This window comes from Aristolochia californica, unplaced genomic scaffold (genome assembly GCF_029961685.1).
Source record: "Aristolochia californica isolate CCGP_79_NKW_82.1479 unplaced genomic scaffold, dmAriCali1.0.hap1 SCAF_9, whole genome shotgun sequence".
NCBI classification, from domain to species: domain Eukaryota; kingdom Viridiplantae; phylum Streptophyta; class Magnoliopsida; order Piperales; family Aristolochiaceae; genus Aristolochia; species Aristolochia californica.
Window position 1 is genome coordinate 1,537,344 of NW_027182290.1, and position 22,986 is coordinate 1,560,329.

Genomic DNA, 22,986 nt, shown 5'->3' on the forward strand with positions numbered 1-22,986 from the left:
CCATCACTTGTTGAGTTTGAAAATTTACTTGTTGGTCAAGAAGCCTAGGCTAAGAAAATGGGAGAAGTCTCACTGAAAAGTGAGGAGAAAACACTCTACACTAGCAAGAGCAGAGGTAATATCAAGCGAAACACTGGCAGTGGGTCTAGAAAGGATGGTGACAAGGTGAAAAATCACCAAGAAGAGAGAAGCTCTTATCAGAAAAATCACCAAGAAGAGGGAAGCTCTTATCAGAAAAATCACCAAGAAGAGGGAATCTCTTGTCAAGGGGGAACTTCGAAGAATCGTGAAAATAATAGAAGGTTACAACTGTGGGAGGATGGGCCACATAGCAAGAAATTGTTGGTCCCAGAAACAGTCTGTTGAAGGTAACACTGCCAGGAGAAGATTGAAGAGGAGTGGGATGTTAAAGCACATTTTGTTATGGGGGAAGAAGAATTAGCTCTCACTATAACAACACCTGAACAGATAAGTGATGATATGTTGAAGAAAAGGGAAAAAGAAGAGGAATTTGAGAGAGATAATGAAAGTTTCTTCACAACTGTAGATTTTGTTGAAACTTATGAAGATGATGAGGAGAGTGATGTGAATACTATCATGGATTAGATTCTTGTGAAGGGATTTGACAGAGTTCGAATTTCTGTTTTTTTGGTGAATGAGTGGGACAGTCTGGGGGATCATGAAGATAAGTTAGAAAATAAAGAAAATGTTGAGTTCAGAGTTATTGACTCTCTATCAATTGCCCAAGAGATGCCTTTAGTCATGGTAATTGAAACACTGAAGCCTACAACTATTGAGGATGAACTGAAGCTAGAGATGCAACAATCTGATACTTCTGCATGTTCCCAAGGTGTTTACCTTAGTGGAAAGGTTGATGACATTTTAAATGGTGATATAGCCCTTGCTGAAGCTACTAGGGCATTGGATAATCATGAGAATGGTGGTGTCAATACTGAAGCTATTCCTGCTTCTGTCAGTATGTGTGAATTGGCAGATGTTGCAGCTGTCAGTGTCGAAAATAACGATGAGATAGGAAACTTGATTGAGGTTGCTGAGCAAGAGTATGAAGGAGAGAAACTCAATGAAAGAATTGCTAAACTCTCTAGGGGTGTTTCTGTCATTCAGGTAGGACCACAAACAGAAACAAAGTTGAAAGAAAAGAAACTAAGAGTTGAGCGGCCTAGTCCTGAGTATGGCCGTGGTCCCAGCCCATACAGAAGGTCTGAGCCTAGAGGCACTCATGATGTTGAGAGAGATGAAAGGCCAAAAGATGAGGAGGTCAAGATGCGTGACCGTGTTGATGACACGTGATCTAGGCATGAGGGCTGGTGTTGAGGAGGAGTGTTGAGAATCAACACCAGTGGGCCCACCTTTTTGTGTTTAAGTGTTGACGCACAGTGCGTCGGGTATAAGCGATAGAGTAGGTTAAAAAAAATAAAATGTGAGGGAGAAACAGAAAGAGGAAACAACGGCGGTGTGAGAGAGAAGAAACAGAAAAGGTGAAATCCGGAAAAAGGAGAGTGAGCTCGGGAGGTTCTATTGACATAAGAGAGAGTGTTGGGGAGGTTCTCGTTGTAGCCGGAAAAGAGAGAGTTGGGGTGGTTCTCGTTGTAGCCGGAAAAGAGAGAGTTGGAGAAACTCTCGCCATTGACGGAAGAGGAGTCCGAGAGGCTCTTGTTGTTGTTGTCGGAGCCGGAGCTCGGGACTCGGGATTGTTGTCGGAAGAGGCGCTGTCATTGTTGGATAGAGAGCGTGAGAAGCGACGCTGCTGCTCCGACAACAACAACAAGAGCCTCCCAGACGGCGAGAGTTTCTCCAACTCTCCCTCTTCCGTCTACAACGAAAACCTCCCCAACATTCTCTCTTTCGTCAACAGAAGCCTCCCGAGCAATACATCCCAAAAGACCGGTCTGTTAGGAATGGAAGACTAGCATACTTAACCCAGGATGGGCCTAGCGTGAAATCTCAACACGCCCCTTCACGCGAGGCACACGGACCCACCCTCCACGCCCGCCTCCTCTTCCCTCCCGCGGAGCGCCCACTTTGCCTCTAGCGGGATTCGAAGGCGTGAAGTGCCTAGCTCTAATACCAAATGTTGAAGTACCTAACCAATACATCCCAAAAGACCGGCCTGTTAGGAGCGGAAGACTAACGTACTTAACCCGGATGGGCCTAGCGTGAAATCTCAACAAAGACCTCTAACTGTATTTTTTGTATATAAATACTGATATAAGTTTATGAAATGAATTGAATAAAATTAGAAAAAATTACTGAAAGTTAACACTAATAATGCCTTTACTTTCTGAAAATTCCTAAACATGGAGTTAATATCTTTCCGAGACAATGTCTGACAATCAACCTTTTGAGATTTCTCTTTCGTATTACTCTTCGTTTTTGGAACTGCGTGAAAATGGTGATTCACTACAATAGGTAGTTTATGCCCTGTTCATCTTCCAATCTCTATCGGCTTAAATAGTCCGTTCTTACTGTTTCTTTATCGTCTACCCTTTTCTTTTCAAAATCCCCATGACAGTAATACCATGAGTTCCTATGTGAAGTAACTATACATAAAGATCTAACCATGAAGATTTTCTGAACGAGAGCATGAGAGAACGAAGACGCCTTAAGGCGTGATGGCGATGGGGCTGTATAGAGACACGATGTGAGACTACGAGTTACAGAAGCTGAAGAATGGAGTTGGATTCTCATCAAGATAACTTGCGAGGAATATGATGCCATGGCGGGCTAAGAGGCTTCTAGTTGTCGGTGCAAGAGCGAGAATTTCAGCATCATGTGGAGTTATGGGGGAATCACGATCAAGATGGGGCCATGGATGGAGATTCTTAACTGTCCGCCTACAAGGAAGAACTGCATTAAATTCACGACTGGTTGCTGCTTGGTTTGATAAATCTAAAAAAGCTCTCGGTGCCGACGAGGGTCTGCATTGATGGTCATTGTGATGACAATCCAAGATCGATACACCGACAATTTTCGATTGAGAGTTCAATCTCCGTTTTCGTCGCAAAATGATGAAATCTTCAGAACGTTTATCCATTAACCAAAAGAACAGATGTGGGCTCAAGATCTCTTTTCAAGATCTTGAGCTGTGGAATCTCTTTGTTTCCTTGACAAAATGAAAAGAGATTCCACAGCTCAAGATCTTGACTTCGGGAATTATTATTGGGGAGTTGGGGAGGCCTCACTTGAAGCAATGTGAAAAAGAAGGAGATCGAAGAACAGTAGAGAGGCAAAAGACCAGTCAAGGAGTAATCAAATGTCAAATGGATGGAGAAATGGCCCTCCTTCTCTCCCTCTACGGCCTCCACCTTTGGTAGTTGCCATGCAAACAGAAAAAAAAGAAAAGAAAAAAAAAGAAGATTATCAAGAATCAAAATCTCATCACTTGTAAACAAAAAACTGAAGGAAAGAAAGGGAATGATCCCTTTACCATTTGAGGGTGATATTTCAGAACAAGAAGCAGAACAAAGCTGAAATTGAAGAAAATCGGAGAGTCAGATTGCTAATACTCCACCAAATTCTTGTTTTGGAGTCGTAACAAGCAGATCGTCTCTGTCGTCATTTATCGCAACTCAAATTCACCATTTGTAAGCCCGAGAGAGAAATTCTCATCCAAAATGTATATTACTTAAAGAATCAAATCTGAACTGACTGACTTCTTTTGCCAATGTCTTTTGAATTTGTCGTAGATATTGAATTAGAAGATCACTAGAGATAGGACCCAAATCCACATGGTGGTTGTAGTGCTGGGCTGTCTCACTGCCACCCTTACATGAAACGCAAGAAGTTTCAACCCATTGCCTATGTTTAAAATGGTCTATAAAAAGAATAAGCGGGCCCGTGTTAAGCCCAAAAAATGGTGATATGGGCCATTAAATCAGCCCGGAACCTCGGTGCTGTTTTTATTTCCAAAATTGAGTTCCTTCCATTCTAGACTTTGGTGCTCGTTATAAATAACCGATTGCGGGAGGAATATGATACAAAGATGTCTGTGTCTCTCAGCAACGTGGGCGTTTCATTTCCAAGTTCTTCCAGAGTTTCAACGTTTAGTAGTCCCAGGAAGCAGAAGCTTACTGTCAGATGCTTCTGCGCTCCCCATATTCGGCGGGCTGCTACTGTCTCCGTCGAAGCTACGGCGGTACTCTTCTTTCTCCAGCTTCAGCAGAAGCATTTAATGCCGTCTTTTTTTTTTTTTTTTTGTTCTGATTTATCTGTCCTCCTTTTGTCCTTGTTTCATGGCTGCAATATTGGATGCTCAGTTCCTAATGATTCGATTTTATTTGGCTTTTCTTTTTGAGTTTTATTTATATAGTACTGAAAAAGTTTTCTGGAGAACCTACATGGTAGGTCATTCGTCGTTCCTGGTAATTCTTCCATTTATCCGTAGTAGTTCCACAGCACTGGAATAGCGTAGCCAGGCTATATTTTTCGAAAGATTAGAAGTTCATTAGCAAATTCGTGGTTTTGATTCGTTTGAATATTTTCTATTTGAATTTCTATGTGGTATTTGTGTTTAGTGAGGTTATTAGATTATTTCAGGTGTAGTTTATTCATATCCGTTCAAATTAATCTGCTTTTGATTGAGTTAACGAAGTCTGGTTTTCTACCCTTGTAAGACAATGTGTTCATGTTTTACAAGTTTGTGCTCACGAGGCACTGTTCTTATTCACGTATTACCTTCTTCGGTTTAGGAACTTGGTTCGGATGAGAAGATCAACAACAGCACAGCCATCCTCGCATGTCCAATTTGTTATGATCCATTGATTTGGAACACGGAAATGGGATCAACAGCGTAAGTTATTTTGATCCCATATTTATAACTCAAACATCACATGATTGCATTGGATTTTTTATATTTTTAGTATTAAAAAAATTAGTTCATCAGTGGTGTTTCAGAATTGAGTATTTTTAAACTAAATGAGTGGGGCGTCAATAGGTAATACAGGGAAGATGTCACTAGAGGTCATATTGGGAATGCAAGATTATGCCGTTGACATTATTATGGACTGTACAAGTGCTATAGAGAAGGGAGGTTCGTGGTAGATGTGTCAAGACTCATTTATGCGCTTAACAGTGACTTGAGGCCTCCATGGAAGTTTATGGACAGGAAATGAAGCAAGCAACTCAAAAGCTATATGAGTTTATGAGAAGCATATTTACAGTGTCACCAAGCAGCTGATTGTATGGCCAACCTGGGGTGTGTTTGCAACTCAAATGCATAACACTCAAACATTCCTGATGCTGCCATGCATTTCAAGAGATTCTTAGATTGTGCGGGACAGGAAACCCAGGTGAATGAGTCAATCTATAGGGGACCTAACTGTATAGGTGGATGGGATACTGGCTGCTTTATCTCTGAGTTACCAAACTCCCTACTCTTACAATATGGTCTCTTCTGCTCATAAAGAAAAAGCTGAAGTATATTGAAGATGTTAACACATCAAAAGCATTATTTGGTGAAAATGGCTCAAAATGAATTACCTTGAAGTTCTCCATCCACTTCAGTAATCATATACTATTCAATAGGTCTCTATTACTGTTGGAGCTTGATGACTCTTAATATCTGATAATTGGAACTAATTCTTTCCTTGTACCCATTGTTTAGGTTTCAGTGCCCAACTTGCAAGAAATGTTACTCCAAAAAAGAGGTATTTCAAGATTTTACTATAGCTACTGGTGCTTCGACATATGGTGAAGTAAAACCACTTTCTACTGAACTGTTTAGGTATGACTTGTCTTCTTTACATTCGGTGAACTGAGTTTTTGGCATTTGCGCACTTGACTTGCTATGGAAAATTCTATTTTTAATACTTATTTGCTCAGGCTTGTGATGTCTCATTGTTTCCTGGTAGATATGTTTATAAAATACTCTTATGTACTGTTCAAATTCAGTTCTGTGAATAAAAAGATTTTCAAACCTCAGTTGGGATTTTAAAAAACTGAGAGCATCTCTTTGGTTACATCATTCACTTCAAGTAGGAGTTAGTAAGATTTAAATTAAAAAGAATGAGCTTTATGCAATAGTTATTTACTCATAATTGTATATACAACTGTTCGTCTGCTGTAATTTGGTTTTGTGTAAGTCTGATGCAGTACAATTATTATGTAAATGACAGTTTACACCAATAAAAGAGAGTTTGTGTATCTTTTCTCTTTTTTTTTCATTCATCCAACTGCTGTATTCCTCATGAAAATGGTTTATTTGGAGCAGGTTTTCTCTAGTGTCATTCCTTTATGAGAGAGGCTGGCGTCAGAGTTTTATATGGGGTGGTTTTCCAGGTCCAGATAAAGAGGTGCAAAGATATTCTTTTGGTTATTTTGCTCATTAACGGAATTGAAAAGTAATAATTTTCTGGCTTATATACATTATCCCTCTAGTCCATCAGAGGGAACTGTTGCTTAACTACAAGTTCACAGATTAACTAGGTGTTTCAGATTCTTGTGATTGTTAAAGAATAATATGAACTTAACAATTGGGGATTAGGTTTCCCAAATAACAACAATAAGAGTTGGGGATGAGAATGAATCAACTAATATCTCATGCTTCCTTCAGTTTGAGATGGCTCAAACCTACCTCAAGCCCACTAGAGGTGGAATCCTTGTTGATGCCAGCTGTGGAAGTGGACTGTTTGCAAGACGTTTTGCTAAGAGTGAAACGTATTCTCAAGTTATTGCAATGGACTTCTCAGAGAATATGTTGAAACAATGCTATGAGTTCATTGAGCAGAATGCAGTGCCAAAAGAGTACTACCTCGTTACTTTACCATGTTTGTCAAATCATTTGGGTTTCATGCAATAAGTTTTTAACTAGACTTCATATATCAATGATTTTGCATAATAATATCTGTCTAAATGTTTGGTGGCCCTTCTTGGTCTGGTAATGCACCTTTTAAAGTGCCAGTACAAACCTCATAAAATATGGTTAATCTCCATAAATGAAATGAAGTTATGTAATCGAAATATTAAAATAATTGTTTACTATCTAGAGGAAACCTTAATAACCTTAATATTGGGACGTGAAGAGTGAGCCAATTTTATAATGATGAGCTAGTAGTAATCATATGAGTTGAAATATAACATTTTTTGACGTGCTTAATGCAATAAAATGTCATGATGCACAATTCATAATGAAATGATAAAAAAATTGAGATAATAAGTTCACAATTTTCCATATGGAATGTTTAACTAAAATTTCAAGAGTGATGCTCATTTGTAGACTCAAACTACTTGACAGATGTTGTGTGGGCTAGATCTAGTTGGTCTCCTAGTGCTGAAATAAAAGAAAATAGATTGTGTTAAATTAGAGAAAATGTGGAGAAACAAAGGAAAAAATGAAATAAGGAAAAAAATCTAAAATTGATGATTTAAAATGAAAATTTAGTTGAGTTTGCTATTCTAAGGTTAGACTTATTGCATTTTGAGAAGGCTATAAGAGTTCAAGAAATAGAAAAAAAATAAAAAAAAATCCAAGAGAATATTTGAATATTGTGATATATGGTGAGATATGGATTTTAAGAAAATCTTTCACTTTAACAAACTACCACACTATTTCAAATGCACGTATTTGATGAGATTTTACATTTTTTTGTTTCTAAAAATCTAAAAGTTTACCTGAATGTGTGGATTTTGAGAAATTCAGTTTGACTGCATTTAGAACTCAGTAATCATGGTTGGAATTGATTGAGAGGGCATTTTGTTGTCCATACTCTAGTTATGAAATTTGTTATCAAAATGTGCATCGTTTACTTGTCAGTATTGCTATGTTAGATGACTTTTGAGTTTTTTTATAAATTCCAAGAACCACCTTTCATCTCTTTGCCTAACATCTTACTCTATTATTTATTGTCTAATAGAAAATTTACTTTTTCAGAAATTCCCCTTGTGTTTAACAAGATAATTTCCATGGTATACGACTTTTTAAGTGTATTTCTTTTAAACATTCATATGGTGGTCTTGACAAAGTCTTGCTGAAGCACTACTATTCGGTGTGTGTTATTGGGTTACTAAAATGCAGCATTTTAGTGTTTTTTTCTGCTGACTGATGTAATAAATGTGTTTGAATTTCATTAGGAACCTGATATTAGTCAGAGCCGATATCTCTAGACTGCCATTTACTTCAAAATCTATTGACGCTGTGCATGCTGGTGCTGCTCTACATTGTTGGCCATCGCCTTCAACTGCTGTAAGTGGAGTTCAATACATTGCTCATACTAAGCACATTCATTTCGTCCTTCACAAATGTTAATCAGTGAACCAACCTTTTACAAAATATAACAAAAGTAATTTGTTGCAGCCAAAAATGGAAAAAGAATATCGTACTTTAGTTAATCATTAAAAAAAGTGCTGCATGATAAGATCCTTCATGATATGTCCCAAGAAAGTAGAATCATCTATAATCTTTACTTATTCTTTACCTATTGTTTTTCAGGTAGCAGAGATTTGCCGAGTTCTAAGGCCTGGTGGGGTGTTCGTTGCCACAACCTTTGTTCTCGATGGCATTCCAGTGCTACCTCCTGTTTTGAAGGCATCACGACAGGTAGAATGTCTTAAGATTTTGAAATTTGTAATGATTACTATTTACCCTCTCAATTTGGCACTATCGGCGTTTTGAAAACAATAACTAGATGCAAACCTTACTGAGCTACTTAAAATGAGTTCCTCACTAATGAAGCAAGTTTTCTTTTAGCTTCTAAGCACTGAGCAAGGGCAGGTGTATCGGCAATATGCCACACATATCACCCAATATGTCTCGGATTTTGAGGCCAATAAGAGACATGGGATGATATGTGTCATATTTTTATTTTTTAATTATTTTGTTCCAGGCCAATACGGTCAGATACACATCATGTTATTTGCTGATATATATGGATACCAAGATGCCCAATGCAAGAGGTTTATCCAGCTGAGATTAAAGATATTCAGAGTAAATTCTGCGAAAGAGTTGGATTCACTCTTAAGTCTTATTAGCAATTGAATTTCCAGTAGCAGATGTCTTTTGTTCTTGTTTCTTGTGTTTTTTGCCAGGCTTCTACACATTGTAACTCCCTGGCTCAACATTTGTTATTGCTTTTGTCGCTTCTTGTAGTATCTTGCACAGATTTCAAGTTACCATTACTTCTTCACACGTGAGCTAGAAGATCTTTGTGAAGCATGTGGATTGGTTGGTTTCAAGTCCGTGAGGAATGGATTCTTTATCATGATCTCTGCAACCAAACCCAGCATTTGATTGATCTATCTTCCTTGTGTTGTTGTTCCTTGGTGTGTTTCTGCCTGTTAATACACAAAAACCAAACATGGTAGAAGCTCTTAGTTTGGTGCAATTGTATAATCTTCTCCTTCCCAGGCTACAGATCTTTTAGTTTATGGAATATTTACATTTAATTGAGCTTCCAGTAACACTTTCATTTATATTTTTACACATATTTCCTTTAGGCACGGGAGTATCACTAGGGTAGTTCTTGAAGACCTCGCTCCTGTCCCATGAAAGAACTCAGATCCTGGATACATCAGAGATATAAACGAATTTTCCTGTAATCATACAACAGACAAATCCATCACTTCCGTGGTACATCAAGAAATTTGATCATTTTTGAGTTCTGGTTCATTCAACCAAAATTGTCATGGGGTTTTCCCACTCACTCTCCCAAGTTGGAAAATGTCAATTGGTGCTTAAGTAATGCCCTGTTATCATCTTCATTTATTTCACTGCCATCATCCGTATAATCTATTTCAATTACAGTCCTCTCCTTCACATTGAACTCATCCGATTCTGAGAAGCGAAGAGTGGAAAATTCTCCTGCAGGTGGGCTTTCAGATTCAATCTGCAGCATCTCTGATTCTATTAACACATGCATCCGTGCTCGCTCTCTGTCTCTAGGGTAGGTACAATAGAGGAAAGAATAGATGAAGCAGCAAAGGGTCATGGGAATTCCTATTGCAGTGTAAAGTGCCTTGGCTAGAGATGCCGCATTTTCACGATCTGTTTCAACTTCAACTCGATCAGTAGTTCCCTTGGGAGGCGGTATATAACCATAAACATGTTGAGCTAGGATGCCCACTACAGGTGGAGCAAATGAGGCAAGTATTGATTCAAATGATCGGTCTAGAGCATAGATGCTCGTCCTGGATTTTTCTGGGACTATCTCAGCAAATATTGGACTGCATACAATCAAATACTGTGGATAAGTAACTGAGAGAAGAAAAGAAATCCTTCAGATAACAGATTTTTAGTTTGTCATCTCAGTGACAGTAGAAATGCTTGTAGCTTTTAATATCAGTAGGAGTCTTGAGTATTTTCTTATTTTCTTCTCTGGGTATTTGAGGGAATGTTAGCATGTTGAAGATTAGAACTGTGTTTCATTTTAAGTTCAGCTAAACTAGGATTTTATAGCAAGATCAAAGAAAGAGTTTGACAGGGTGAAAGAACCATACTTGTTAGTAGCTGGAGCATTCCATGATATGCACAAGCCCATGATGGATAGCATCAAACCATGCATAAATCCTGTGGAGGGGTCATCAGGAAGAACTAACAACAAAACCGCGGCAAGAGGTATTGCCGAACCTGAACTAATTTGAGATAAGACAATCCTCCCTGAGTTAGGAAACCTCCTAGAAAGTGTGTCCCCCATCTTACCTCCAAACAAGCCCCCCAGTGATCCCGCAATAACAAACAAGCTCATAAGAAATGCAGTTTCTTTGTGAGAGAATCCCATCAGCTCTAACCACATAGGAGCAAATGACAAGGCAGACCATGGAAAAGAACCAGTAACTCCCTGTGCAACAATAATTTGAAAAGAAGGAATTTTCATAACCAATTTAGCCTCTTCAATGAGTTCCTTAACTTCCACAGAGAACGGTTTGTGTGAAACTTGACTGTTGGATTTATCACCACTATTACTAAACCGTGGGTCATTGGCAAAGAGCCGGACTAAAATTCCTACAATAACACTTACTATAGCAACAAGATGAAAAGCTACTCTCCATCCAGCAACTCCCATAACAGAGGTGGAAGCTAAAAGAACAGACAAAAGGCCTCCTAGTATAGAGCCAAAGTTCCCAGTTAGTTGCAGCCATCCAAAAGCGATGCCACGATTGCTGTCATCGGTTGAGTCAGCCACAAGGGATTGGATGGCAGGAATCACTATGGCAAGTCCCACCCCATTTAGAGCTCTAGAGATTGCAACCTGTCGAATAAACATAGAAGTACAGCACAAAGAAATTAGCTTGAATCAGGCTTTCTGGCCAAATCAGTCAACATTACAAGGTTTACTTAATGCTGTTCTGAAGCCAAGATACAGTTAGCTCAACTATGAAATCCACTGTCATTAATTTTTAAAATCTTTTTCAAACTGGCTAACTTCAATCACCCACTTTAGAGAATGTTTCCTCCAATTCATTCAACAGCATTCTCAAATCAAATTGATTTGTTCATAAATCAGTAAACCGCTTAGCTGCTAAAAATGAGTTGAAAAGACGAGTTGTGTCTGATTGAAGAGATGCTAGGGACATTACAATGACATGCCCTGCACTCAAGAAGTAATATAGAGAATGTTTCCTTCAATTCACTCAACAGCAATCTCCAATCAAATTGAATTTTTCATAAATCAACCGCTTAGCAGCTAAAAATGAATTGAAAGTCGGGGTGTCTGATTGAAGAGATGCCAGGGACATTACAAAGACATGCTCTGAAATCAAGAAGTAATACAAAGCAAACACTAGCATCCACTGAGGCAGAACTTTTCCCTTTAACGAGCAGAAGTAAGAAAGTAATCGTTAAGCATTTCCCTGAACTATACAAACACCTCCAAGACATAATGTGAAGAGGAAAGACCCAGATGAATAAACGACAACAAATCCTGACACAAAAGGAAGAATCGACAGTTTCCCAAAACCACTAATTACCAAATATAACAAGAGAGCTCCACAAGAAGAAAAAGAAAAGTTTTCCTGACCCACACGAAGTTCTTTTGAGCTTCACAACCAACGATTTAGATGTTCATACCAGTCAAATCAAAATTTCTTTATGAAAACTAGAGACTCATTCTACCCACAACGGATAATAGTTTAAAATCTGAAAGAAAAAAAAACGTCTTCCTGATTCAAGACTAGATCTGACCACAGCCCAAACAAGAAAAGAACCAAACCCAAAAAAGAATATCGGAATAGAGAGAAGAACCTGGAGGAAAGTGGAAGAGATGCCGACGAGGAAGGTGGCAAATGCCCAGAGGAAAGCTCCCAACGCAATAACATGAGCTCTGTTATGCCGGACGCCGAGATAGGTAGCGATTGGATAGCAGGAGGCCTGGACGAGGGAGCGGAAGAGAGTCAGGGAGCCAAGGTGGGTTGGGTCTGCGTGGAGAGCCGCACCCACCTCTTTGTACACCCCGGGGAGGAGCGCTTCATCCGCTCGCTCCATGATTCCCGCCAGATTGACCAATATTAGCGTCAGCTGCTCTTCCTTCATTTTCTTCTTTCCTTTGCGTCCGTCCTCCTCTCCCTCCCCCTTCCGCAATCGAGGAATGGCGATCTCTTCTTCGTCTCTGCTGTTGCGTTGCTTTTGGTCGACGTTGACTAGAATCTTAGAGAGAGAAAACAGAGAAAGAGAGAGAGAGAGGGGAGGGGGTAGAAGGAGTTGGTCTGCATCCGATCTGTTAGGATGTAAACTGTCAAGTGGTGACGATGCGTCAAGCGCAGATTCACTAATGGAGCCCTCTAAGAACATCTGGGCCATCAATGCCTTTTGTGGTCCCATCTGATGATTTAGCATCTTCCGATTTAGAACTTTTTGGATTAGGCTTGAACCACTGCGTTCGTGGATCCCACTTGGGACATCCCGACCGTTGATTGACGGAGGACTGCATTCGTTTACAATTAATCGACGTACATTTCCGCATACGACACGCGGAGATGCAAAAGCAGACTCGTGGCGGGAAATGGTTTCCTGACGCGATATGACGAGGACCGATAATCTCTCCCTTTGAATTAACGGATAAGTGTCTCCTGGTCCGACCGACCGTCCGGCCGAGTTTAAAGCGCTTTGCATTGGAATCTTCCATTGGTTGCGGTTTCGGTCGTTTCGGGGACGCCGACAGTTGCCGGGTGCTTCGCGTTCTGAGGGCTCATTGTTACAAGACACAAAATGTCAAAGCCTGTGTTATTCGGATCTCGGATCTCGGATCCGGACCGGTACCGGGCTATTGTTTACCAACCCGAGCCCAAGGCTAGATTCAGGGTGGGTCAAGTGAACTCCCTAAAACACTTTGGCCTAACTTGACCCCTTTAAAATTCAGGTCTAGTAAGGGGTCGCATCAAACCAAACCAACTCCCAAACTATTCATATCGAAAAAAACTCAGTTCAATTCAAGTTTTACAATCGAGCTCAAACTTGAAATACGGCTCGTTTAATATGACAAAACAAGATCAAGGACTGACGGAACAGTCCAAACATCCACAAGAGAGAGCGTAGCTCTGGTTTCAAGGCGAAACGAAACACACGAAGAAATCCAAAATTCTGTCCGTTGGAGATTTTTCCCCTTTCATTAAGTATAAATCCTTTAGGTTTTCCTGTTACAAAATGGCCCATGGGCCCAAGACAATACCCCCTCATCCCATTAAGCCTAATCAAATAACCCTATATACATATCCCAAATTATACAACAATTATGAATATAAATTACATTGAATATATATTTTAACATATCGTAACATCCCCCCTCAAATTGATGATGGTGAGTCAACCAGCAACAATTTGCCAACCAAAAAATTATGTCGGGATTGAGACAATGCTTTGGTGAAGAGATCGGCCACTTGAAGATCCGAAGAAATGTACGGTAGAGATATTACCCGGCGCTCCAAAGTATCACGGATGGAGTGACAGTCAACCTCAATATGCTTGGTACGCTCATGAAAAACCGGATTGGCTGCAATCTGTATAGCACTTGTATTATTTGCATGAAGCGGTGTAGAGGAGGGCTGAGAAAACTGGAGCTCAGCAAGAAGACCACGGAGCCAAATAACTTCTGAACACGCAGTAGACATAGCACGATACTCGGCCTCGGTAGATGACTTGGACACTCGATCTTGTTTCTTATATTTCCAAGAAATCAGTGCATCGCCTAAAAACATACACCAGCCTATAGTAGATCGACGGGTATCGGGGCACCCTGCCCAATCAGCATCACTGTAGGCAACCATATGTAGCGCGAAGCCAGTAGGAAAGAATAAACCACGAGCAGGGGAGCCGCGCAGATAGCGGATGATGCGTTGAACGGCCGTAAGATGAAGATGTCGAGGAAATGCCATAAACTGACTGACCTTATGAACAACATAGGAAATGTCCGGGCGAGTAGTAGTCAAGTAGATGAGACTCCCGACTAGTCGTCGATAGATAGTCGGATCATCAAGGAGAGTCCCTTCATCTTTCCGATATTTGACATTGACCTCCATAGGGGTAGCCACCGAAGATGTGTCCTCCAACCAGCGAGTGTGATAAGATCTTGAATATACTTATGTTGGTTTAAGAAAATACCTTTAAGTGTGTGATGGACCTCCAACCCTAAGAAGTAGGTGAGGCGTCCAAGATCCTTCATATGAAAAGTGGCATGCAACACCTTCTGAAGCGTGGGAATCAGTCCAGAGTCAGTGCCAGTAATAATGATATCATCCACATAAACCAAGAGAATGACCATGCCTGCAACAGACTTATGATAAAAGAGGGAGGAATCATACTGACTCTAGGTAAACCGGTGGAGAATAAGAGTGCTACGAAATTTCTCAAACCAAGCCCGGGGGGCTTGTTTAAGCCCATACAAAGGACGTCGTAGCTTGCAGACGAGATCAGGAGAGGATGTAGACATACCCGAGGGAAGCTTCATATAGACATCTTCCTGCAGATCACCGTGGAGAAAAGCATTCTTCACATCCATCTGATGCAATGGCCAAGATTGAGAGGCTGTAATGGCTAAGATAGTACGGACTGTGGTCATCTTGGCAACTGGGGCAAAAGTTTCCTCATAATCAATCCCATATTCCTTCCTGTTCCCCAGGGCCACGAGGCGGGCTTTGTACCGATCCAATGATCCATCGGAACGCAGCTTGACAGAGAAGACCCACTTACTTCCAAGAGGCCGAATAGTGGGAGGGCAAGCCACAATGTCCCAGGTGTGATTCTCCTCTAGCGCTTGTAGTTCAGTTTGGATGGCCTTTTGCCAACACGCATGTGCTATAGCCTGTTTATATCCAGAAGGAATGGAAATAGAAGACAAAGTAGCTACCAGAGATACAGGGGAGGGAAAACCATACCGGTCAGGAGGGTGAGAACTACGTGTGGATCGACGAAGATGGAGGGGAGCAGAAGCAGAGGGAGGATCACGAGTAAGCGCTAGGTCAGAAGGGGAAGAGGGCAGCGAAGCAGTGGATTGAGGCTCATCAAAGCTCGGTAAACTAGACAAAGAGGTAGACGGAAGTGTAACTTGAGAGGGAAAGAAATATTGGTTTTCAAAGAAGACCACATTCCGAGAAACACGGACTCGACATGCCTGAGGATCATAGCAAACATAGCCCTTTTGAGAACCGGCATACCCAAGAAATGCACACATGACGGATTGAGCTGTAAGTTTATGTCGTTTAGGTAAATGCACAAAACAAGATCAAGGGACTGACGGAACAGTCCAAACATCCACAAGAGAAAGCGTAGCTCTTTGGTTTCACGGCGAAACGAAACACACGAAAAAATCCAAAATTCTGTCCGTTGGAGATTTTCCCCCTTTCATTAAGTATATATCCTTTAGGTTTTCTTGTTACAAAATGGCTCATGGGCCCAAGACAATACCCCTCATCCCATTAACCTTAATCAAATAACCCTATATACATATCCCAAATTATACAACAATTATGAATATAAATTACATTGAATATACATTTTAACATATCGTAACATAATATAACAAGCCAAACTCAATATTTTCCAAGTTTGGCTTGTTAGTTCGTGAGTCAACTCTTTAGCATAGATTTTTTTTTTATGAAAATACCCTTTATTCTAATTGCTCTCGTCAATTCCCTCTTTAGTTGGTTAATAGTTAATCTTATTTACCTCATACCTCAAAGACGATCAACTATTCAACCCTTGTAGGTTCCTCAACATCTAATGTTGTTGTTTGCCAATGATAAAAATACTATTAGTGGAGGTGTTTATTATATATATTAGGTCTATTAAACTTGTTATTCTATATTAGTATGTTCCATTACAAAGTCTTGGACTGTTCTGTGATAGCTTGCCGTTTAATGACATTGAGTTCATCACAATATTTGGACTCAGTTTGATTCCAATTTTAGGCTCGAGGCTAACTTTGAGTTCAAAGTATTCAGATCAAACCAAATTCAAATTTAGCCCTAAACCCTAAACTTAACCTAACTTGAACATATACATGTTTGAGCTTGGCTTCGAGTAGATTGAGTTTGAGTTTAAAGTATTCACATCAAACCAAACTCAAACTTATCCCTAAACCATAAACTTAGCTATGCTTGAACATATACATGAGCTTGGCTTAGAGTTTGGAGTACGTTGTTGTTAAATTGGTGTTATTTTTGTGAAATGATTAATCCATTTTATCTTGGTGTTAATTTCCGGCCAGACAAATGATATAATTTGGGGTGGTTAGTCAACTTGAAGCAGGAGATGACTTTCAATCGCATTACTCAGTTCATTTTTTTATGTCGTTAGTGGAGCACCAGACTTCAAGTCATCTAGATGACTAAGATGAATCCGAACATCATCTCCACGTTTTAAATTAAGGAATCTGGTTTCCGCCCCAAATTGCCAATCATCTAGATGAAGTAAACCCCGGGGTTCAAACCCTCGACGTTTTTTTTTCTTTCCCCTCTCTCTCCCGCATCCCCTCTCTCGGTTTCTTCTCATTTTCAATTTTTTTTCGCACTCTCTCCCGCACCCCCTCTCTCGTTTCCCTGTGCCCCCGAGCTCTCTACTCCCTCTCTTCTCTCAGAGTCGCTCTCCAGTCTCCGTCTCTCTAAGGCCTCCCTATCCCTTATTCCTCTCGCTGCGAAATTCCTCTCCGCGTCCTTCTCTCTATCTCAGACTCACTCTCCCTCTAAACCTCCTGCTCGCTTCTCCCTCTCTCTTATCCCTCTCGGCCTCCCTCTCTTCTCTCTCTCTTCTCCCTCTCTTCTCCTTTTCGGCCTCCCATTCCCTTCTCCCTTTCGGCCTCCCATTCCCTTCTCCCTCCCGCTATTCTCTTTTCCCCTAAGATACCTTTTGATTTTATTCGATTTCCCCCATTTTAATTTTGATTTTCTTCGATTTTGACATTTGGGCATCGATTACTTAATTTCTACTTCGATTCGGCATCGATTTCACCATTTGGCTTCGGTTTTCTCCAAATTTCAGATGGTATGACTAAACCCTATTTTTTCGATTAAATTAGTGTTGTATTTGATTTAATTTTAGTTCCAGTGCCTAATTTGGGGTTATTTGTGCATAATTATGGGATTTAGGGTATAAATTCTTGATTAGGATTAGGGTTAGGGTTAGGGGCTTTTTGGGTTTGGTGCTCGATATTTAAGGGTTAAGGATTTATGGTATTTTTAGGGTTTAGGTTCTGGAATTAGGTTTTTTTTTCAATTTTTTTTAGGGTTTAGGTTTATTGGGTGATAGGGTTTAGGGTTTAGGGTTAGGGGCTTTTTGGGTTTTTAAGGTTAGGCTTTTTTGTTTAGGTTATGGAATTAGGGTTTAGGGTTTAGGGCTTTTAAGGTTTAGGGTTTTCAGTTATGGAATTAGTGTTTAGGGTTTACAAGGTGAAAGGGTTTAGGGTTTATTAGAGTTTTTTTTAGTCCAGTTCAAATAAGGTTGAGTCGCCTACATGGGCATCCATTAACCAACGAAACCCGACCCCCATCACTGACGAGGTACAATTCGAAGTGACTACGAAGTCATATGGGGCTCTACTAGGGTATCGGTGAATTTGGACTTGATGTATGTGTTTTTGCATTGTTTAGTGCATCTGCAGTAGTGAAAATAGTTTGATTAATTTTGAAATGTTTTAGAATGCTGTTTAGAATTTTTGAAGTGTTATGGAATGTTTTTGCCATGTGGTGAGGAAATTCGGGTGTTATACATATCCACCACATGGTATTCTATTTTTTGTGGTTTGTGTTTTCATGACAGGTAAAGTTGTATGATAAAGTTTTTTCCATGAGAACCATCTTGGATTTAGATTATAAATGGTTGTAAGAAGACAACAAACTGCTCGACCATATGACATTTGGACCTTCGTTGATGACAACAAAATGCTCGATCTTTTGGTTGAGCAGGTCAATATAGGGATGATACAGACAACGAATATAGCGATGGTCTTGAGGATGAGGGTAGTCAAGTAACAAACTTTCGGAGGCAACGTGCATTAGAATCCACAAGAGTCGCACAATTTTGAGATGCCATAGCGACTTCCATGTGGAATGATAAATGATGCTTGTATCTTATTGCTTTTGAACATGTGTCGTTCATATATACTAAACTTATAACTTGATGATTTTAATATTAAAGGCACGAACTCATTATTTGAATAATTTTTCTTTTAGGTTATTAATAAAGTTGTATATGTATTTATTTAATATTTTCGTTAAATTTTATTACTATATTAAACTTGATATTTAGTCTAGTAAATAAAATATAGTTAAAGTATGCATTTGATTAATTAATTATTTTTAATTTTGTGGAAATATATTATTAATTAATACCATATCAAAAATCCATCTTATGTTATTAATAAAATATTTTTTTATTTATTAATCATATTTATTTTTTAATTACTCTATTGTATTAGTGATTTGATAGTGGTAATTAAAATATTGTTAACTCAAACACTTGGTTATATAACTCATTTTTATAATTAATAAAATCGATGGTTTTAAATTCAATGAAAAATATTATTAATTAATAATATGTAAAAATATATAGTGTGTTAAAGCTAGCATTTGATAGATTTTTCTTGTTTAATCATGATTTTTAATATTAAAGAATACCATATATTATCAATAAATTAATAACTAAATGTATTATATTCGTTTATGTTATTTTTAACGTTATTTATTTGTTTTTTATAATTAATCATGTGCATAGTTAATTAGCTAACGTAATTACTGTATTAATGTACAATACACAATAATCATTAACTAATATAATATAATTAATTACTATATTAATATATTTTAGTTATACATTAAATTAGTTATTTGTGTGGTAATAATGTTTGTTTTACCTAGTTTAATGTTTAAATATTATATTTTAATTAAATATACCATTACAAGTTACTAATTCTCTTATTTTCCATATTTTTCTTATTTGGGGGCACTAATATCGGAAACTGTTTTTCTGTGCACTTGAACTTGTCTATACTAATTTATTTCATTCGTTTACATGAACTTGTCTTTATCTTTGTGGGGGTTAGTCTACAATGAAGTGGAAATGAAATGGAAAATTGAATTGAAGTAAAATGAATTGATTCAACTTCAACTCATGTTTGGGTGTTAGTCAAGTTAAAGTGGCTGGAAAACAGATTCCAGTGTCCTTTTCTAAATAAAGAAGAGAACGAGTAACCTTTTATGATTATAGTTTATTATAAATTAAAAAAATAATTACGTGTGACTACAATAAATTATATAAAATTAATAAAAAATTAAAAAATAACATAAGGGAATATAATAAATAAACCTAATGGTTTAATTAATTATCTCAATTGGATAATTAAACCAATTAATGATTATATTTTATTATAAATTAAAACAATAATTATGTGTGACATGAATAAATTATATAAAATTAATTAAAAATAAAAAAATAACTTAAGGGAATATAATAAATAAAACTAATGGTTTAAAAATTATAGCAATTGGATAATTAACCAATTCATTATAAATTAATATACTAATTACGTGTGACTAGAATAAATTATATAAAATTAATAAAAATTAAAAAATAACATAAGGGAATATAATAAATAAACCTAATTGTTTAATTAATTATAGCAATTGCATAATTAAACCAATTAATGATTACAGTTTATTATAAATTAATATACTAATTACGTGTGACTAGAATAAATTATTTAAAGTACATAAAACAGTTAAAAATAACATAAATGAATATAATTAATAAATAATTTTTTTATAATATAATATATAGTATAAAAATAATAAATAAAATTAAAATACGTAACAAAAAGGTATAAAATGATAACAACGAATATAATTAGAGTAAATTATTTTTAACAATGAGTTTGTGCATTTAACATCATCAACTTACTAGTTTAGTAGATACGAACGACAACATACATGTTCAAAAACAATAAAATACAACCACTAATAATCATTCCACATACTAGTCGCTATGGCATATCGAAATTGTGCAGCTCTGGTGGATTCTGATGCACGACACGCCTCTGCATAGTTATTGATAGGTTGCCTTCATCTCGAAGATCATCACTATCATCGCTATTTTGTCATATGATCGAGGGGTTTGTGGTCTTCTTTCAACCATTTATAATCTAAATCCGAGATTGTCATCATGGAAATTTTTTTTATCAGACAACCATTACTTACCCGTCGTAGTAACTAGGGACACACAGAAACACAACCAACAAATAACAAAATACCATGTGGTAGACATTTATAATTACAAAATCTCCTCACTACATGGCAAATGCATTCCATAACACTTCAAACATATTCAAAAACATTCAAAAACATTTCAAAATCAATCCAACCAATTTCATTGTACATTACTAGAACAATGCAAACACTAACTCATCGAGTCCAAATTCACTCCGCACCCCTGGTAGAACCCCATATGGCTTCGCAGTTACTAAACCCCCCTAAACCCTAAACCCTAATCGAGAACCCTAACAAATTAAAATAAGCCCCAAACCCTAAACCCTAAACAAATTAAAATAAACCCTAAACCCTAAACCTTAAAACCCCTAAAAGCCCCAAACCATAAAACACTTTAAAACCCCTTAAAGCCCCAAACCATAAAACACCTTAAAACCCCTGAAAGCCCCAAACACTAAACCCTAAGCACTTAAAACACTATCACCCCAAAAACCGAGAACCCTATTTAAAAAAAAAAAAAACATAAACCCTAATTCCAGACCTAAAGACTATACCTTAAAAACCTAAAAGTCCCAAACCCCAACTCTAATCCCGAAACTAAACCCTATCAACACGAATTTGAACCCTAAATCCCATAAACCTTAACCCTAAATCCCACAATTAGGCCACAATCAAGATAAATTACGCACAAAAATTAAAATTAACTCAAATACAACACTAAATTAGTTGGAAAAAAATTAGAGTTTCAGCTTACCTTCTGAAATTTGGGAAAACCCACCGCCGAATGGGGAAATGTAAGCCCAATGGAAGAAATCGACGCCTAACTGTCGAAAATTGAAGAAGATAGAAGGAAATCGAAGGATATCGAAACCGGAATAGGTTAAATCAAAGGAAATCGGGGGAGGAGGAAACAAAAGAGCAAGAACGAGACGAGAGAGGGAGGCCGAGAGTGAGAAGAGATGGAGGCCTAGAGGGAAAAGAGAGGGAGAGGGAAGAGAAAAACCGAGAGAGGGAGATGGGGCAAAAACGAGAGATGACAAGAGAAAGTAGAGGGAGCAGAGAAAGCAGAGGGAGTAGAGAACGAATATGAGAGCCAACAGAGAGAGCGAAAACGAGAGAAGAAGCTCGGGAAAAAATTCGTCAGGAGACAAAGGCCGAGCGAGAGGAGAAGAGAAGAGGAAATGAGAGGAGATTTTTCGTTTTTTTTTTTGGGGTGGGGGGGGGGGGGGGGGGGGGTAAGTGAATGATTCGAAAAAAAGGACGGAATCAATTTTTCGTCGTTTTTGCCTAAGGAGATGAAATGTGTGATCTCGCTTCAATTCAAATTATTCTGTATTAACGCCTTATTTGTGATGACCTAAGTAATACGGGAAGAATTCATTCCCCTTCCCCCCCCCCCCCCCCACTCAAACTCCCCCCGGCAACGTCTCCTCATACACACACCCAGATGATAGTGAGGTCCGGTTCAAAGTACAAGATCCATTCCCATTCAAGGCCAATACCAAACTCGCGTAAATTATAAATTCGATTCGTCCTGTGCCAGCGTAGAACTGTAGACGTGGACAAGCCAGAGGCGCTAGACGAGAAATCGAGAAGCTCTGATTCTCTGAGGCGAGCGGAAGAGTAGAACGGCTTAGAGTGGTTCGAAAATTGAAGCTAAACTGAACTGTGATTAGTGTCGAACGGCTGCGACAGGTTAACATTTCAAGCAGGTAATTCGTACTGTTCGAGCTTCATATAAAACGTCGGTCACAAAACTTCATTTTACCTCGTTTGTTTCAGGATTTGAAAGGGAGGACGGAGAACAGTGAGCACTGCAAGGAAGGTTAAAAGATTTGACTAGCTGGGGGATCCCGCATTCGACGGTTCGTGTTTCAAATCGCGGCCTCGGATTCGGCGCCATTGGAGGAGAGTGGGAGGGACGCGAAAGCAGTCGGGCAGAGATCCGTCTCGTGATTCGTGATCACAGTCGGAGGTGGCAGCGCCCATGAGAAGTACCCCTCTGCTTCTCTTTCTTCTTTTTCATAAAGAGAGGAAACGCGTCGCTGTCTTACCAGGGTTTTTTTTAACTCAACTCAAACTTTAACTCGGGCATATAAAAATTTGAATTGGATTTTTTAGTCAATTTCAAAAAACTATTATGCAGATAAAATTTATTGTTGTCTTGAAGTCAATCAAAGTGCAATTTTTACACAGCAAAGTGCAATTTTTACCCTCGTCAGAGGACTCAGAACTCGGCACTATTCACCACACTCACCTTCTCAATAATGGGTTGTGGGCCAGGCCTGACCTGAAGTGGACTTAATTTGTAGGCCTGACAAATGTGGGCTGCATCTGAATCCTTACTGA

At 38.6% G+C, this 22,986-nt stretch overlaps 3 protein-coding genes across 3 annotated transcripts; 2 read left to right on the forward strand and 1 right to left on the reverse strand.

Annotated features, from left to right (window-relative positions):
• The first annotated feature begins 57 nt into the window (after nt 1-57).
• LOC137940135 (uncharacterized) lies at nt 58-1,311 on the forward strand. The gene is made up of 3 exons (XM_068785074.1): nt 58-165; nt 382-585; nt 661-1,311. The coding sequence occupies exons 1-3, from the start codon at nt 58-60 to the stop codon at nt 1,309-1,311; spliced, it is 963 nt and encodes a 320-aa protein (XP_068641175.1).
• A 2,692-nt stretch (nt 1,312-4,003) lies between these two features.
• On the forward strand, nt 4,004-9,393 carry LOC137940138 (uncharacterized methyltransferase At1g78140, chloroplastic-like). The gene is made up of 8 exons (XM_068785077.1): nt 4,004-4,156; nt 4,710-4,810; nt 5,624-5,743; nt 6,230-6,311; nt 6,572-6,762; nt 8,089-8,200; nt 8,447-8,554; nt 9,104-9,393. The coding sequence occupies exons 1-8, from the start codon at nt 4,004-4,006 to the stop codon at nt 9,242-9,244; spliced, it is 1,008 nt and encodes a 335-aa protein (XP_068641178.1). The 3' UTR covers nt 9,245-9,393.
• Nucleotides 9,394-9,495: 102 nt separating this feature from the next.
• Nucleotides 9,496-12,664, reverse strand: LOC137941785 (uncharacterized). The gene is made up of 3 exons (XM_068787366.1): nt 12,194-12,664; nt 10,450-11,201; nt 9,496-10,176 (listed from the first exon to the last, which is right to left on the reverse strand). Exons 1-3 carry the CDS (start codon nt 12,479-12,481, stop codon nt 9,654-9,656), a joined length of 1,563 nt encoding a protein of 520 aa, XP_068643467.1. The 5' UTR covers nt 12,482-12,664; the 3' UTR covers nt 9,496-9,653.
• Nucleotides 12,665-22,986: the final 10,322 nt, after the last annotated feature.